This window comes from Cetorhinus maximus, chromosome 14, assembly GCF_964194155.1.
Source record: "Cetorhinus maximus chromosome 14, sCetMax3.hap1.1, whole genome shotgun sequence".
In the NCBI taxonomy this organism is placed as follows: Eukaryota; Metazoa; Chordata; class Chondrichthyes; order Lamniformes; family Cetorhinidae; genus Cetorhinus; species Cetorhinus maximus.
In genome coordinates, this window is record NC_135892.1 from 90,712,266 (window position 1) to 90,727,524 (window position 15,259).

Consider the following 15,259-nt stretch of genomic DNA (forward strand, 5'->3'; position numbering starts at 1 on the left):
AAACCAATATGCATCAGTTCAATCATTTTACAACAACTTGCATTTATTAATAGCACCTTCAATATAGTAAATTGCCCCAAGGCAATTCAAAATGGCTTGTCACTAACAAGACAATATAACTTCGCACAAAAATGCCATGGCTACAATCAAGCACTCAGCCTCAGTAAGTTAAACCATGCTATCAAAGGTGACACTGACCTGTGCATGTACTACGAATAATACAATGATCTATTATTGGACTGCAGTTCACAGTGATCTCCAAGCAGTGGTGTGCATTATGGTGCTGGGCTGATTTATCATCAGGGTTAAACTAGAAGGAAGAAGCACAGATAAAAGATTTTGCTTACAGATTAGTTAAACTGCTTTATTAAATGATTGCAAGCCCAAAAGGCTATTAGAACTTACCCTAATTGTCATATATCCAACATAGGCATCCTCAGAACCTTCCATAAATACAAAGGTAGAATCCCTAGTGTTTTCAATGATGACCTTATCTGCAACTTTTCCTGGTGCTGAAAGTGTATATTAAAAATCCTTTAGCAAAGCAAACCAACTTAGCTCAACATTTCTCATCAACTACCAATCGTCTTTTAAGCACATAATATGCAGACTTATTTACTGAGTCAAATTATTTCACATATTATGATCTCAGTAAAGATCAGTAACATTTTCATTTATTTTTTTCTTGAAATCCAAAAATGCAAGTATTTACTAAAAGAATGAAGCCACATGGTTTGAAACAAAAAATTTTACTACATGAAAATCAAAAGGACAGCTATGCTAATAACTACAGTCTATCTTAAATACTAAATTACTTTTCCGGAAATTAAAAGTATAATGGAGCACAGTTATTTGTACTCTAAACCAAACTTAACTCAAATTTCCTTCTACACCCATTTGACTTACACCCCCCAAAACTCTGGAAGATTAACCACTTGGTTTCAAAGATTCATACAAGTGTTGAGATTTCTTGGGCCTTCCGGTAAGGTTGTTCCTTCAAATTTCTTCCAACCATGCCAAGGTTGTAGACTCCAAGCTCAGCAGAGGCAGCACTAACATCTTAAGCATAGCAATCACAGGTCTGAACTCTCCTGGTTTTAGTATTCTTTAACTCTGGAGCCTTGCATCTAGAGCTCTCTTTCTTTCTCCTCAGCTTGGCTATCCCCAGAAGTCCAACTCATTGTTACGGTCTTTCAATTTATCGAAGTTTTTATACCCTTTTAGCCAGCTAGCTGAATTTCAAATGAATTCTGCTCGAGAGATTTTCCCTACAGCCAGCTTGTTTGAAAACTAAATCAAAACTGCTTAAAAACAGAACCACACCTAGTAATCTACTCCCCTCTGCAATTAACTTTCGTTGACCCTTTTTTTTTCTATTAGCTCCCAGATAGCTGGGTGACATGATCACAGGTTGCTGGAAGCGAGGTTTTTTTTTTACACAATAAATCATCTTTCAAAGATACCTAATCCTCAACCCTATCATAAAATATGGCCCAAAAGCAGATCGGCCATCACACAACGTATACAATTCCAAGGTTTCAAAACGCACAAGTTCCAGCTTTTAAAGAGTGAAGAGATTGTCTTATTAAGCCACTGTGAAGCAGCTTTTATTTTCCTTGTTCGACATTCTGCTCCACTTTTTGGCAGAAAGGTTCCAAACACCTCCATCAATACTGCTTTGAAACCAAGGGTTACACGAACACAGCCCAGGTTGACTCAGGAGAATTGGGAAGGGGGAGACAAGATGGACAAGGCTTTGGTTACAGCCCCAACTGCCCTTTATGCCTAGGCGAAGCTTGCCTTTTACCACCTCAACAAGTAATGCAATATATCTTGTTAACACCACAAATGGATTGGAATAAAAGGTGCTGAGCCACTTCTACCAGGTTTTTAAACTAAAATTGCAAGCAATTACATTTGGTATAGGAGTAAAAAATATTGGTAGAAAAACCTCCTGTTGTATGGATCAATAGAATGCTCATTTAATTTCCCACAGGGTCCACAATCCTCAACAGTATGTCAATATAAGCAACCAGCAAAGGGAAATAAATGACAAATTCATGCAGAATATACTTCTTCCATCATGGATGGGTTGAGGCTAGTATTAACAAACAGAAAACAGTAGGAATAAACATGTCATTTTCAGGACGATGACGTGTAATTCATGGAGTGGCGTAAATGGTCAGTGCTTGATCAGTCATGGCTCAGTTGATGGCACACTCCCCTCAATCACAAGGTTTCGGGTTAAAGTCCGACTCCAGGGCTGAGTGCAACAATCAATGCTGACAGTCCAGTGCAGTACAGAGAGCGCGGCACTTTGAGGTGTCATCTCTCAGATGAGATGTTAAACCCATCTACGTGCTCAGGCTGGTGTACGAGATCCCCTGGCACTATTTCAAGGAACAGCAAGGGAGTTATCCTCCGTGTCTTGGCCAATACTTATCCCTCAATCAACATCACAAAAAACATTATATGGTCATTATCAGGTTGTTGTTTGTGGGAGATTGCGGGCTGCAAATTAGCTTCCGTGCTTCCTACGATCATGACTACACTTCAAAAAGTACCTCATTGGCTGTAAAGCACCGAGATGCCTGGTAGTCATGACAAGCACTACATAGGTACAAATCTCTCTTCCTTGGGCCTCAGCTATTTGCAATCTATATCAAAGACTCAGAAAAGGGGGATCCAAGTTTGCTGACAATACAAAGCTAAGTGGGAAAGTAAGCTGTGACAGAGGCTGAAAAAGAGATACATACCAATTAAAGAAATTATGCAAGAAGATGACAGTGGAATATAATATGAGGAAGAGTGAAATCATCCACTCTGGTAGGAAGAACGGAAAAGCTGAATTTTTTTTTTAAAAAAGTTCAGGTACTGGACAAATGTTGGTATTTACTGGGGTTTGGTATCCTTCCTGGTACACAAGTCACAAAGTTAACATGCAGGAGCATGCAAGCAGTTGGAAAGGAAAATGGCATAGTTAACCCTCTTGCGATAAAGGCTGACATAAGAGTAAAGAAGTTTTGATACAATTATACAGGGCTTTGGTGAGACCACATCTGCAGCATTTGCCTCAGTACAACAAAGATTCACTAGATTGATTCCTGGGATGAGGGGGCTGTCCTATGAGGACAAGTCACATGGAATGGGCCTATACTCTCTAGAGTTTACAAGAATGAGAGCTGATCTCATTGAAACGTATAAAATTCTTGAAAAGTTCAATAGGATAGATGCTGAGAGGTCTTACTCCTGGCTGGAGAGTCTAAAACTAGGGGTCAAAGCCCAAGGATAAAGGGTCAGTTACTTAGGACTGATATGAGTAGAAATTTCTTTACTCAGAGGGTTACGAATCTTTGGAATTCTCTACCCCAGAGGACTGCAGATGCTCAATGAATCTATTCAAGACTGAGATCAATAGATTTGAGCCTTAATGGCAAAGGATATGAAATAGGGTCGGAAAGTGGAACAGATGGAGAAGTTAGCCATGATCTTATTCAATGGTAGAGCAGCCTCTATGGGCCATAATATCCCACTATCTGACTAAAGCACAGGCGGCTTGGAACAGTTCGCCAACATGACCCTAAGACAGAGCTTGACATGCAATAGCTTGGGGACAGGAAGAGGAAGGAAAGGCGACAAAACAAGGCCAAAAACTAAAAACCAGAAAGCAATTTGGATCATATTTTCACGGATTAGAAATTCAGAAGTGTTTGCGCATTAAACTACATTGAATGAAACTAATTAATCATATAGCATGGGATTTGCGAGGGGGAGGCAGGGGGAGAGAGGAAAATTAGCACAAGCCTAAATCCTGTAACTCCATAAATGCTATTTTGAAGAATTAATGCTTTGCATGATCATATCGCCAACAGCAAGATTATGAAATTAAACTGTAAATCACCATTTCTCTATTTCAATTTATATTTACCTGCACCAATCATAGTAATAGGGGATTCAATATAAATCCACTCATCAGTATATGTGCCAGAGTGCACAAAGATAAGGCCATCAAAGTGAGCTTCCTGAACACCTCCCAAGGCATCTTCAATTGTGTCATAATACTATAGAGAAAATTAACACAATTTAGTTCAAAGTTTACAGCACACAAATTTGTAGATAGAATTCAACATAAAAGAGAATCCTTACCAACATATTTTCTCTTCCTTTATATCTCGCAGGGCTACTATAAAAGTGTTCTGCAAATCCAGGCTTTACATGTGCTCCTTTGTACTAAAATTCCAAGAAAACAGTAAAGAAGTGAAATAATACATGGAAGCATTCAGTTTAAAAAATGATCATTCTTTATGAAATCAAATGCTTCAATTAGTGGAATCCTATCATTGTGAATCACTGATGTGACACTCCTGGCAGAAAAAAATAAATGCACAACTGACAAAGTTTCAAAAATATTCAATAATTTGTCTACAGCAAATTTGCTTTACTGAAGCCGACTTGGCAGATGCAAATGGTGAAATATTACAAATAAAGCTGTTCAGTATGTCACTGACTAGTGAAGTTTTTGAGATTTGTTTTGATTTTCCTTCTGTGCTTACTATTCTTGGAACAAGAGAACAGTACAGCACAGAAGGCCATTCAGCCCATCGAGTCTGCACCAGCTCTTTTAAAAGAGCCAGTTAGTCTCACATCCCTGCATCTACTTTTTTTGCTCCTTAACATATTTATCAAATTCACTTTTCGAAGGCAACTACTGAATCTGTTTCCCCAACATCAGGCAGCGCATTCCAAATCCTAACCTTCATGTAAAAATGTTTTTCATGTCACCTCTGGTTCTTTTGCCAATCACCTAAAAGCTGTGCCCTCTTGTTTTTGACCATTCAGCCACTGAAAGCAGTTTCTATTTATCTAATTTGTTCTTGCTCTTAAACACTTCAAATCTTTTCTATGCCTTCTTTGCTCAGAAAAGAACAACCCTAGCATCTCCAATCTATGCAGGTACCTCTAATCCCTTGCCCCTGAAACCATTCTAATAAATCGCTTCTATACCCTTTCCAAAGCCTTCATGTCCTTCCTAAAGTGCGGTACTCAGAATTGGTCATGATACAACAGCTGGGCCCAAACTGGTGTATATAACTTTAGCATAACTTCCTGCTTTTGCACTCTATGCTTCTACTTACAAAGCTCAGGATGCCATATGCTTTATTAACCGGTTTGTTAACCTGTCCTGCCACCTCCAAAGATTTATGCACCAACATCCTCAGGTCTCTGCTCTTGCAAACGCAAATTATGTCAGCATATGTTGTCTTTCTTCATTCTGCATCACCTCTCACTTTTTTTGCATTGAATTTCATGCCACGTGTCCAACCACTCCACCAGGCTATGTCCTCTTGAAGTCCAGAACTATCTTCCTCATTGTATACTACACTTCACAAGTTTCAGACCATGTGCAATTTTTAAAATTGTACCCTGTATACCCTAAATGAATCCAAACCATGCCTCAATTAGAAGTCTGTACATATGGTATTATAAAAATTTGCTAACAATGTCAAGTTATATGACAGTGTAATTAAAGGAAGCTGAAATATTCAGAGAGATGCAGCCTATTTTATCAGATGAACTAAGAAATGACAAATGCTATTTTCTTGGCAACATAGACTACACATATTCTGATGTAGGTGACCATTAACAAAGGTAGAACATAGCTTAGGTGTGAATATTAGTCATTAACTCAACATTTTCTGTCAATGTGAAGAAGTTAAAGTCAATAAATAAGGTGTTTCTTCATGGAAATTAGTTAAATGAAGCTAATTCAATGTAGTGTAGATCATTGCTTCATTGCTGAGGCCACATATACAAGATTGTATCCTTCAAGTGAACAGTAATGTAATATAGGGAAACTTGATTTTTGTGGGGGCGCAATTCCTGAACTTCCAGCACCAAATTTGAAGACAAAACTGATCTTGCTTCAATTGAAGAAATTAAGATGCCGATGGAAGATGGGAAAAGGAAGAAGTAACAAGAACTAGAAATGCTGAAAGACTGAATGGGATAGATGGTGTAGATGTAACCAGGCTATTTTATTGAATAACTCCCCTCACACCCTTTTAAACCAGTGGACATGTATTAAAGAATCCTAGCTTTAACAGCTCACGCAGTAGTCACAAAAGCAAATTCTATGGATGCTGAAATAAAAACAGAAAATTATGGAAATGTTCAGGTCAGGCTGCACCCATAAGGGAAAGAGTGTTCAAGTTGCAGGTCGATGACCTTCTGTCAGAATAACAGCATCATTGCCTGGACTGTTCTTTCACCTTATGGCAGCTGATGCAGAACATTGGAAAAGGAAATTCACACCAACACAAAATATTCCAAAAATGGTGGAAGTGCACTTTTCTCATTACCAACTACAAGAAATGCATATTTCTTTCCCAATTTTAAGTATTTTCTCCTTGCAAAGCCTCACAAAGGACAGCCAGCAACTGCTTAGATCCTCTTTCCACCCTGCATTCCCAAGATATGCCAAGTATGATTATTCAGAATCCAACTCAGACACAGTCCAGTTCTGCCTTTAATTCTCCTTCCCTTCGTTAAGGGAAAGAGCCTCATCTGTCAATTAAAACCAGGCTCTCAAAATTAGATTCTAACAGCAATTTATAATGCCATACCAGTTGTTGAAAGCTTTCCTTCCATGGATTTGGATGTTCGCATTCTTCTGGGTTAATCTGATAAAATTTGCCTGGCTCCGGATGCATCATTGGCCGAGTGTACTCAAACACCTCCATATATAACCGTTTCCTGGAAAGATATTTATTCTCTATTTTTTATTTCAGTTTTAAGATTAAATCAGGGATGCACTATGGCATCATGTACCCTAAAACACACAAATATAGTACGCATTGAATTTCCAACAAATTAAAGGTTTCCCAATTACTTTCATATCCTCTTTTGATAAAACCTAACTTAATTTATCCAACAAACTGCCACTGCAGAACATTTGAGACTTGTATTTGCAAAGAAGTATTTCTGCAGTAACAGAATATCAAATCAAGTAATTTCTATCAAGTCAAAAAACTCTGGATGCTGGAAATCTGAAATAAAAAAGATAACTGAAATAAAAAAAGTGCTGGAAAAACTCAGCAGATCTGGCAGCATCTGTGGAAAGAGAAACAGAGTTAATATTGAGTCCAATATGATTCTTTTTTGGAATTAATTTCTATCTTAGATGTAGTCACCAATGCTTTCTTTTTAACTGCAGTGCAATTTAAATGGCAGGAGCAGCCATAATACAAAAGTACATAGGGCCAGATTTTGCAGTTATTACAACAGCAAAACTGTCAGCATCGGCAGAATCACAACTGCAAAACTGGCAACCACATACGCGCAGTCAAATGTGAAAATCTAAAAGTTGCCATTGGTGATTCTCCACAGGGTGCGCTGTTAAGTCCCTACAGATGGAAATCACTTGAATTGATGGGAGTTTCCACTTTTAAGCTTAGTCTCGCTGTAAAAGCCCTTGAAAAAATTAAACCTTATTGAATGAGGTGCAACTGTGTTTTAACTATGTACTAGTGTCATAATTATTGAACAGCCTCTCTGACTCAGAAAACTAATTTTATACTTGTGGAATGTCAAATTTCTTCATTGTGATAAAAGTTCCATTCTTTGTGAGCAGCTTTCTTCAAGGTCAGTGGCAAGTGCCGTCACCTTAGAACTGACTGTGAAATCAGGGCCATCCTGAGTGGCCTCAGAGTTCCAGAAGTACTGCTCCTTTAGATGGCACTGTGAGCACAAAATTATGCAACTGGTTAGAATGAGACAGCTTCTACACTTCAGTTCCAACCTATTACTTAAGCCTCAGTAACTGCATTGCAGTCTGCTCAGCAAAAATAAAACTATGCAGTCAAAAATCATGTGTCCGTGTATCATATTAGCATGGAGCTATGAGAGAATCATGAACAGGAAAATTCCTTTGCCCACTAAAATGCCCACACAGACAAGTAATCTTGGAAATGAGGACAAAAGTGCAGGTGGATACATAGAAACAGATGAAACTGCTTAATCTCTGGAGTGATTGTATCCAATACCACACTGCTGAGCAGAGGCTATCACTCCCCTCCACCCACTGAAGAGAGACTTCAGCACTACTCCCACCTCAACATTTAAGATTAAGTAAATGAGGCACAAGTGGGCAATAAAGTGACAAATTGGCAAAAACAAGGGACAGATTGTAAACCAAGGCCTTGCTAACAAACCAATGAAATTAAGTGGAAGGCCTTGGCAGAAAAATCAAGAGAGACATGGAAAGTAGAAGTAGGATTGGGAAATGTTGATGTACAAAGGGACCTGGGTATCCTTGTACACCAGTCACTGAAAGCAAGCATGCAGGTACAACAAGCAGTTAGGAAGGCAAATGGTATGTTGGCCTTCATTGCAAGAGAACTTGAATACAGGAACAAAGATGTCTTATTGGAGCTGTACAGGGTCTTAGTGAAACCACTCCTGGAGTATTGTGCATTTTTGTTTTCCTTACCTAAGAAAAGATATACTTGCCATAAGAGGAAGTGCAGTGAAGGTTCACCAGACTGATTTCTGGGATGGCAAGATTGTCGTATGAGGAGAGATTGGTCCGCCGTTCAATATCATGGCTGATCCTCTATGTCAACAATATACTCCTGCTCTCTCCGTACCCCTTGACACCTTTAGAGTCTAGAAATCTATTTCCTTCTGAATTATATTGTGACCTGTCCTCCTCAGCCTTCTGTGGTAGAGAATTCCACCCTGAGTGAAGAAGTTTCTCCTTATCTCAGTTCTAAGTGGCCTACCCTGTACCCTGAAACTGTGACCCCTTGTTCTAGACCCACCCCTCTCCCGCAGCCAGAGGAAACATCATCCCTGCATCCTGTCTGTCCATCCGTCAGAATTTAAACATTTCAATGAGATCCCCTCTCATTCTTCTAAACTCCAGTGGATACAGGACGAGTCGGCCCAATCTCACCTCATACGACAATCTTGCCATCCCAGGAATCAGTCTGGTGAGCCTTCACTGCACTTCCTCTTATGGCAAGTATATCTTCTTAGGTAAGGAGACCAAAAATGCACAATACTCCAGGTGTGGTTTCACTAAGGCCCTGTACAGCTGCAGTAAGACATCCTTGTTCCTGTATTCAAGTTCTCTTGCAATGAAGGCCAACATACCATTTGCCTTCCTAACTGCTTGTCGCACCTGCATGCTTGCTTTCAGCGACTGGTGTACAAGGATACCCAGGTCCCTTTGTACATCATTTTCCAATCTATCATCACCATTTAAATAATACTCTATCATTCTGTTTTTCCTACCGAAGTGGATTACTTCACACTTATCCACATTATACTGTAGCTGCCATGTATTTGCCCATTCACAACTTGTCTAAATCACCTTGAAGCCTCTTTGTATCTTCTTCACCACTCATATTCCTACCTGCTTTTGTGCCATCAGCAAACTTGGAAATATTACATTTGGTTCCCTTATCCAAATCAATGTGAATAGCTGGGACACAAGCACTGATCCCTGCAGTGCCCACTAGTCACCGCTTGCTGTGCCGAAAAAGATACATCTATTCCTACACTGTTTCTTGTCTGTTAACCAATTCTCAAACCATGCCAATATATTATCCCCAATTCGATGTGCTTTAATTTTGCACATTAACCTCTTATGTGGGACTTTATCCAAATACACAACATCCACTGGTTCTCCCTTATCTATTCTACTAGTTACGTCCTCAAAAAACTCCAGCAGCTTTGTCAAACATGATTTGCCTTTCATAAATTCATGTTGACTTTGTCCAATCCCATTGATATTTACCAAGTGTCCTGTTATATCACCCTTTATAATAGACTAACATTTTCCCTACTACTGATATTGGACTAATCGGCCTGTCATTCCGTTTTCTTCCTCCCTCCTTTTTTAACCAGTTGGGTTACATTTGCCACCTTCCAATCTGCTGGGACTGTTCCATAATCCATAGAATTTTTGAAGATGACAACCAATGCATACACTATTTCCATGGCCAACTCCTTTAGTACCCTGGGGTGTAGATTACCAGGCCCTGGGGATTTATCAGCTTTCAGTTCCATTAATTTCTCCAGCACTATTTTTGTTAGTAATAATAATTTCCTTCAATTCCTCCTCCTCCTCACTCGACCCTTGGTTCCTTAACATTTTTTGGAAGTTATCTGGGTCTTCCTCCAGTAGTTGTTTAATTTTTTTTTAATTCATTCACAGGATGTGGGCTTTGGTGGTTGGGCCAGCATTTATTGCCCATCCCTAGTTGCCCTTGAGAAGGTGGTGGTGAGCTGCCTTTTTGAAATGCTGCAGTCCGTGTGGTGTCAGTACACGCACAGTGCTGTTAGGGAGTTCCAGGATTTTGACCCAGTGACGGTGAAGGAACAGCGAAATATTTCCAAGTCAGGGTGGTGAGTTACTTAGAGGGGAACTTCCAGGTGGTGGTGTTCCTATCTATCTGCTGGCCTTGTTCTTCTTGGTGGTAGTGGTCGTGGGTTTGGAAGGTGCTAAGGAGCCATGGTGAATTCCTGCAGCGCATCTTGTAGATGGTACACACTGCTGCTACTGTGCGTTGGTGGCGGAAGGAGTGAATGTTTGTGGATGTAGTGCCAATCAAGCGGGCTGCTTTGTCATGGATGGTGTCCAGCTTCTTGAGTGTTGTGGCAGCTACACTCATCCAGGCAAGTGGGGAGTATTCCATCACATTCCTGACTTGTGCCTTGTAGATGGTGGACAGGCTTTGGGGAGTCAGAAAGTGAGTTACTCATTGCACGATTCCTAGCTTCTGACCTGCTCTTGTAGCCACAGTATTTATATGGCTAGTCCAGTTCAGTTTCTGGTCAATGGTAACCCCCAGTATGTTGATAGTGGGGGTTTCAATGACAGTAATGTCTTTGAACATCAAGAGGCGGTGATTGGATTCTCTCTCGTTGGAGGCAGTCTTTGCCTGACACTTGTGGCGTGTATGTTATTTGCCACTTGTCAGCCCAAGCCTGGATATTGTCGAGGTCTTGCTGCTTTTGGACATGGACTCAGTATCTGAGTTGTCGCAAATGGTGTTGAACATTGTGCAATCATTAGTGAACATCTCCGCTTCTGACCTTATGAGGGAAGGAAGGTCATTGATGAAGCAGCTGAAGATGGTTGGGCCAAGGACACTACCCTGAGGAACTCCTGCAGTGATGTCCTGGAGCTGAGATGACTGACTTCCAACAACCATCTTCTTTTGTGCTAGGTATGACTCCAACTAGCAGAGAGTTTTCCCCGATTCCCATCGACTCGTTTTGCTAGGGCTCTCGTGTGCTAGGCCACACTCAGAAATGCTGCCTTGATGTCAAGGGCAGTCATCTTCACCTCACCTCAGGAGTTCAGCTCTTTTGTTCATGTTTGAACCAAGGCTGTAATGAGGTCAGGAGCTGAATGGCTCTGGCGGAACCCAAACTGGGCATCCCTTGAGCAGGCTATTGCTAAGCAAGTGTCACTTGATAGCACTGTTGATGACCCCTTCCATTACTTTCCTGACAATCGAGAGTAGACTGCTGGGGCGGTAATTGGTCAGGTTGGATTTGTCCTGTTTTGTGTGTACAGGACATACCTGAGCAATTTTCCACATAGCCGGGTAGATGCCAGTGTTTTAGCTGTACTGGAACAGCTTGGCTAGGGGCACGGCAAGTTCTGCAGCGCAAGTCTTCAGTACTATTGCTGGAATATTGGCACGACCCATAGCCTTTGCCGTATCCAATGCCTTCAGCCGTTTCTTGATATCACATGGAGCGAATCAAATTGGCGGAAGACTGGCATCTGAGACGCTGGAGACCTCCAGAGGAGGCAGAGATGGATCATCCACTAAGCACTTCTGGCTGAAGATTGTTGTGAATGCTTCAGCCTTATCTTTTGCACTGCTGTGTTGGGCTCCTCTATCATTGAGGATGGGGATATTTGTGGAGTCTCCTCCGCCATTGAGTTGTTTAATTGTCCACCACCATTCACGACTTGATGTGGCACGACTGCAGAGCTTAGATCTGATCCGTTGGCTGTGGGATCTCTTAGCTCTGTCAATCACTTGCTGCTTATGCTGTTTGGCACGCAAGTAGTCCTGTGTCATAGCTTTACCAGGTTAACATCTCATTTTTAGGTATGCCTGGTGTTGCTCCTGGCATGGCCTCCTGCACTCTTTATTCAACCAGGGTTGATCCCCTGGCTTGATGGTAATAGTAGAGTGGGGGATATGCCAGGCCATGAGGTTACAGGATGTGTTCGAGTGCAATTCTGCTGCTGCTGGCCCACAGCACCTCAGCCCAGTCGTGTTGCTAGATCTGTTAGAAATCTATCCCATTTAGCACAGTGATAGTGCCACACAACATGATGGAGGGCATCCTCAATGTGAAGAGGGGACTTTATCTCCACAATGACTGTGCGGTGGTCACTCCTATCAATACTGGCATGGACAGATGCATCCACGGCAGGCAGGTTGGTGAGGATCAGGCCAAGTATGTTTTTCCCTCTTGTTGATTCCTTCACCACCTGCCGCAGACACAGCCTAGCACCTACGTCATTTAGGACTCGGCCAGCTTGGTCAGTCATGGTGCTTCCGAGCCACTCTTGGTGTTGGACATTGAAGTCCCCCATCTTGAGTACATTCTGCATCCTGCACTCTCGGTGCTTCCTTCAAGTAATGTTCAACATGGAGGAGCACTGATTCATCAGCTGAGGGAGGGCAGTACGTGGTAATCAGCAGGAGGCTTCCTTGCCCATGTTTGACCTGATGCCATGAGACTTCATGGGTCCGGAGTCGATGTTGAGGACTCCCAGGGCAACTCCCTCCCTGCCGGTGGGATGGTGGAGTCTGGGATATTACCTGCAAGGTATGATTCAGTTGAACTTAACCATGGTTGACGAGAAGAAAGCAGGAGCTCCCAAGAAAGGCGCCAAGAAAGTCATCAAAAAGATGCCACCCAAGAGCGGCAAGAAGAAAGCAAGCCAGGAAGGAGAGTTATTCCATCTACATCTACAAAGTGATGAAGCAAGTTCACCCGGACGCTGGCATCTCCTCGCGGGCCATGAGCATCATGAACTTGCTCATCAATGATATTTGGGAGCGCATCACGGGCGAGGCTTCCTGCCTGGCCCAGAACAACAAGCAGCAGGCCATCAACTTCCAGGAAATCCAGACTGCTGTGCGCCTGGGGAACTGGTCAAGCACGCCATGTCAGAGGGCATAAAGGCGGTGACTAAGTACACCAACTCTAAGTAGAAATCCACAAAGAAATAATTCCGTGAGGATGGCTGTCAGGCTATTGCTTGATTAGTCTGTGAGACAGCTCTCCCAATTTTGGCGCTAGCCCCCAGATGTTAGTAAGGAGGACCTAGCAGGGTAGGCAAATGGGTGCTGGGTGGTCCATCCGGTTTCATTCCTTTTTTGTGACTTTGTAGCGATTTCTTACAACTGAGTGGGTTGCTAGGCCATTTCAAAGGGCATTTCAGAGTCAACCACATTACTGTAGGTCTGGAGTCACGTGTAGGCCAGACCGATAAGGACGGCAGATTTCCTTCCTTAAAGGGCTTTAGTAAACCAGGTGGGTTTTTACAACAACCGACAATGGTTTCATGATCATTAGACTTTTAATTCCAACTTTTTGTTGAATTCAAATTCCATCATCGACGGCAGGATTCGAACCTAGGTCCCAGAGCATTACCCTGGGTCTCTGGATTACTAGTCCAGTGACAATACCACTACGCCAGCGCCTCCCCCTAAATTGTTCTGCCATTTCCTTGTTCTCTATTGCAAACTCTCCCGTTTCAAACTTTTGACTTCACTAATCTTTTTCTTTTTACATACTTATATAAGCTTTTAGTCTGCTTTTATGTTCCTTGCAAGCTTACTCCCATACTCTTATTTTTCTCCTCTTAATCAACCTCCTTTGCTGAATTCTAAATTGCTCCCACTCCTCAGGCTTGCTACTTTTTCTAGCAACTTTATATGAATGGATCTAATACAATCCTTAATTTCCTTTCTTAGTCATGATTGGGCCGCTTTTCCTTGTGTTTTTGAGCCAGAAAGGAATGTGTAACTGTTGCAACGCATGCGTTCGTTCCTTAAATATTAACTGTTGCCTATCCATAGTCATGCCTTTTAAAGAAGTTCTCCAATCTGTCGTAGCCAACTCACCCCTCATACCTTTGTTTGTTTAGATTTAGGACTCTAGTTTCTGATTGCGCTACTTCACTTTCCATTCTAATGAAGAATTCTATCATGTTATGGTCACTGCTGTCGAAAGGACCCCACACAACATTATTAATTAACCCCTTCTCATTGCACAAAACCAAAATCTAGGATAGCCTGTTCCCTAGTTGGTTCCTTGATGTACTGGTCTAAGAAACCATCTTGTACACACTCCAGGAATTCATCCACCACAGTATTATTGCCAATTTGGTTTGCCTAGTTTCTATGTAGGTTAAAGTCACCCATGATTACTGCAGCACCCTTGGTTACATGCATCTCTAATTTCCTCTTTAATGCAATCTCCTACCTTACCACTACTGTTTGGAGGCATATAGGCAACTTCCATTAATGTTTTCTGCCCCTTGTTCCTTCTTAGCTCCACCCAGACTGATTCTACATCTAGATTTTGAGCTAATATCCTCTCTCACCATTGCACTGATTTCATCCTTAACTAACGCCATCCCATCTCCTTTTCCTTTTTGCCTGTCCTTCCAAAATGTCAAATACCCTTGGATATTCAAGTTTCCAGCCTTGCTGATCCTGCAGCCATGTCTCCGTAATCTCAGTTAACATTTTTTTGTGCTAATTCGTCTACCTTATTGCAAATGCTTTGTGCGCTCAGATACAGTGCCTTTAGACTTGTCTTAACATTTTTACATTTTTTTTGTATTATAGCCTTATTTGCTGTTAGCCCTCATTTCCTCTGCCTTCCACTTGTGCTTTCTACTTTTCTGTCTTTCATTTCTATCTTTGTCTCCCTCTCATGTCTCCCCACATGGGTTCTCATGCCAGTCTAGTTTAAACCCTCCCCCACAGTACTAGCAAATACCCCTGCGAGGATATTGGTCCTGCCGGGGAGCAACCCATCCAGCTCGTATCGGTCCCCAGAATCAGTCCCAATGCCTCGGCAATCTAAATCCCTCCCTCCTACACCATCTCTCCAACTCCATTCTCCTTCACCAAGTGAGCAGACAGCTCTTCTCTTCCTCGGAGCTCTGAAGAAGGGTCATACAGGCTCAAAACGTTAACTCTGTTTC

At 41.8% G+C, this 15,259-nt stretch overlaps 1 protein-coding gene across 6 annotated transcripts in view; it reads right to left on the reverse strand.

Annotated features, from left to right (window-relative positions):
* fbxo11b (F-box protein 11b) overlaps positions 1–15,259 on the reverse strand; it is a 132,314-nt gene that overhangs the window by 40,200 nt on the left and 76,855 nt on the right. For all 6 annotated transcript variants that reach the window (XM_078557224.1, XM_078557219.1, XM_078557221.1 and 3 more), the window contains 5 exons: positions 6,624–6,753; positions 4,147–4,230; positions 3,929–4,061; positions 406–512; positions 199–310 (listed from right to left, as the gene is read on the reverse strand). In XM_078557224.1, coding sequence (XP_078413350.1) covers positions 199–310; positions 406–512; positions 3,929–4,061; positions 4,147–4,230; positions 6,624–6,753 — 566 coding nt within the window. The remainder of the gene's footprint in view (positions 1–198; positions 311–405; positions 513–3,928; positions 4,062–4,146; positions 4,231–6,623; positions 6,754–15,259) is intronic.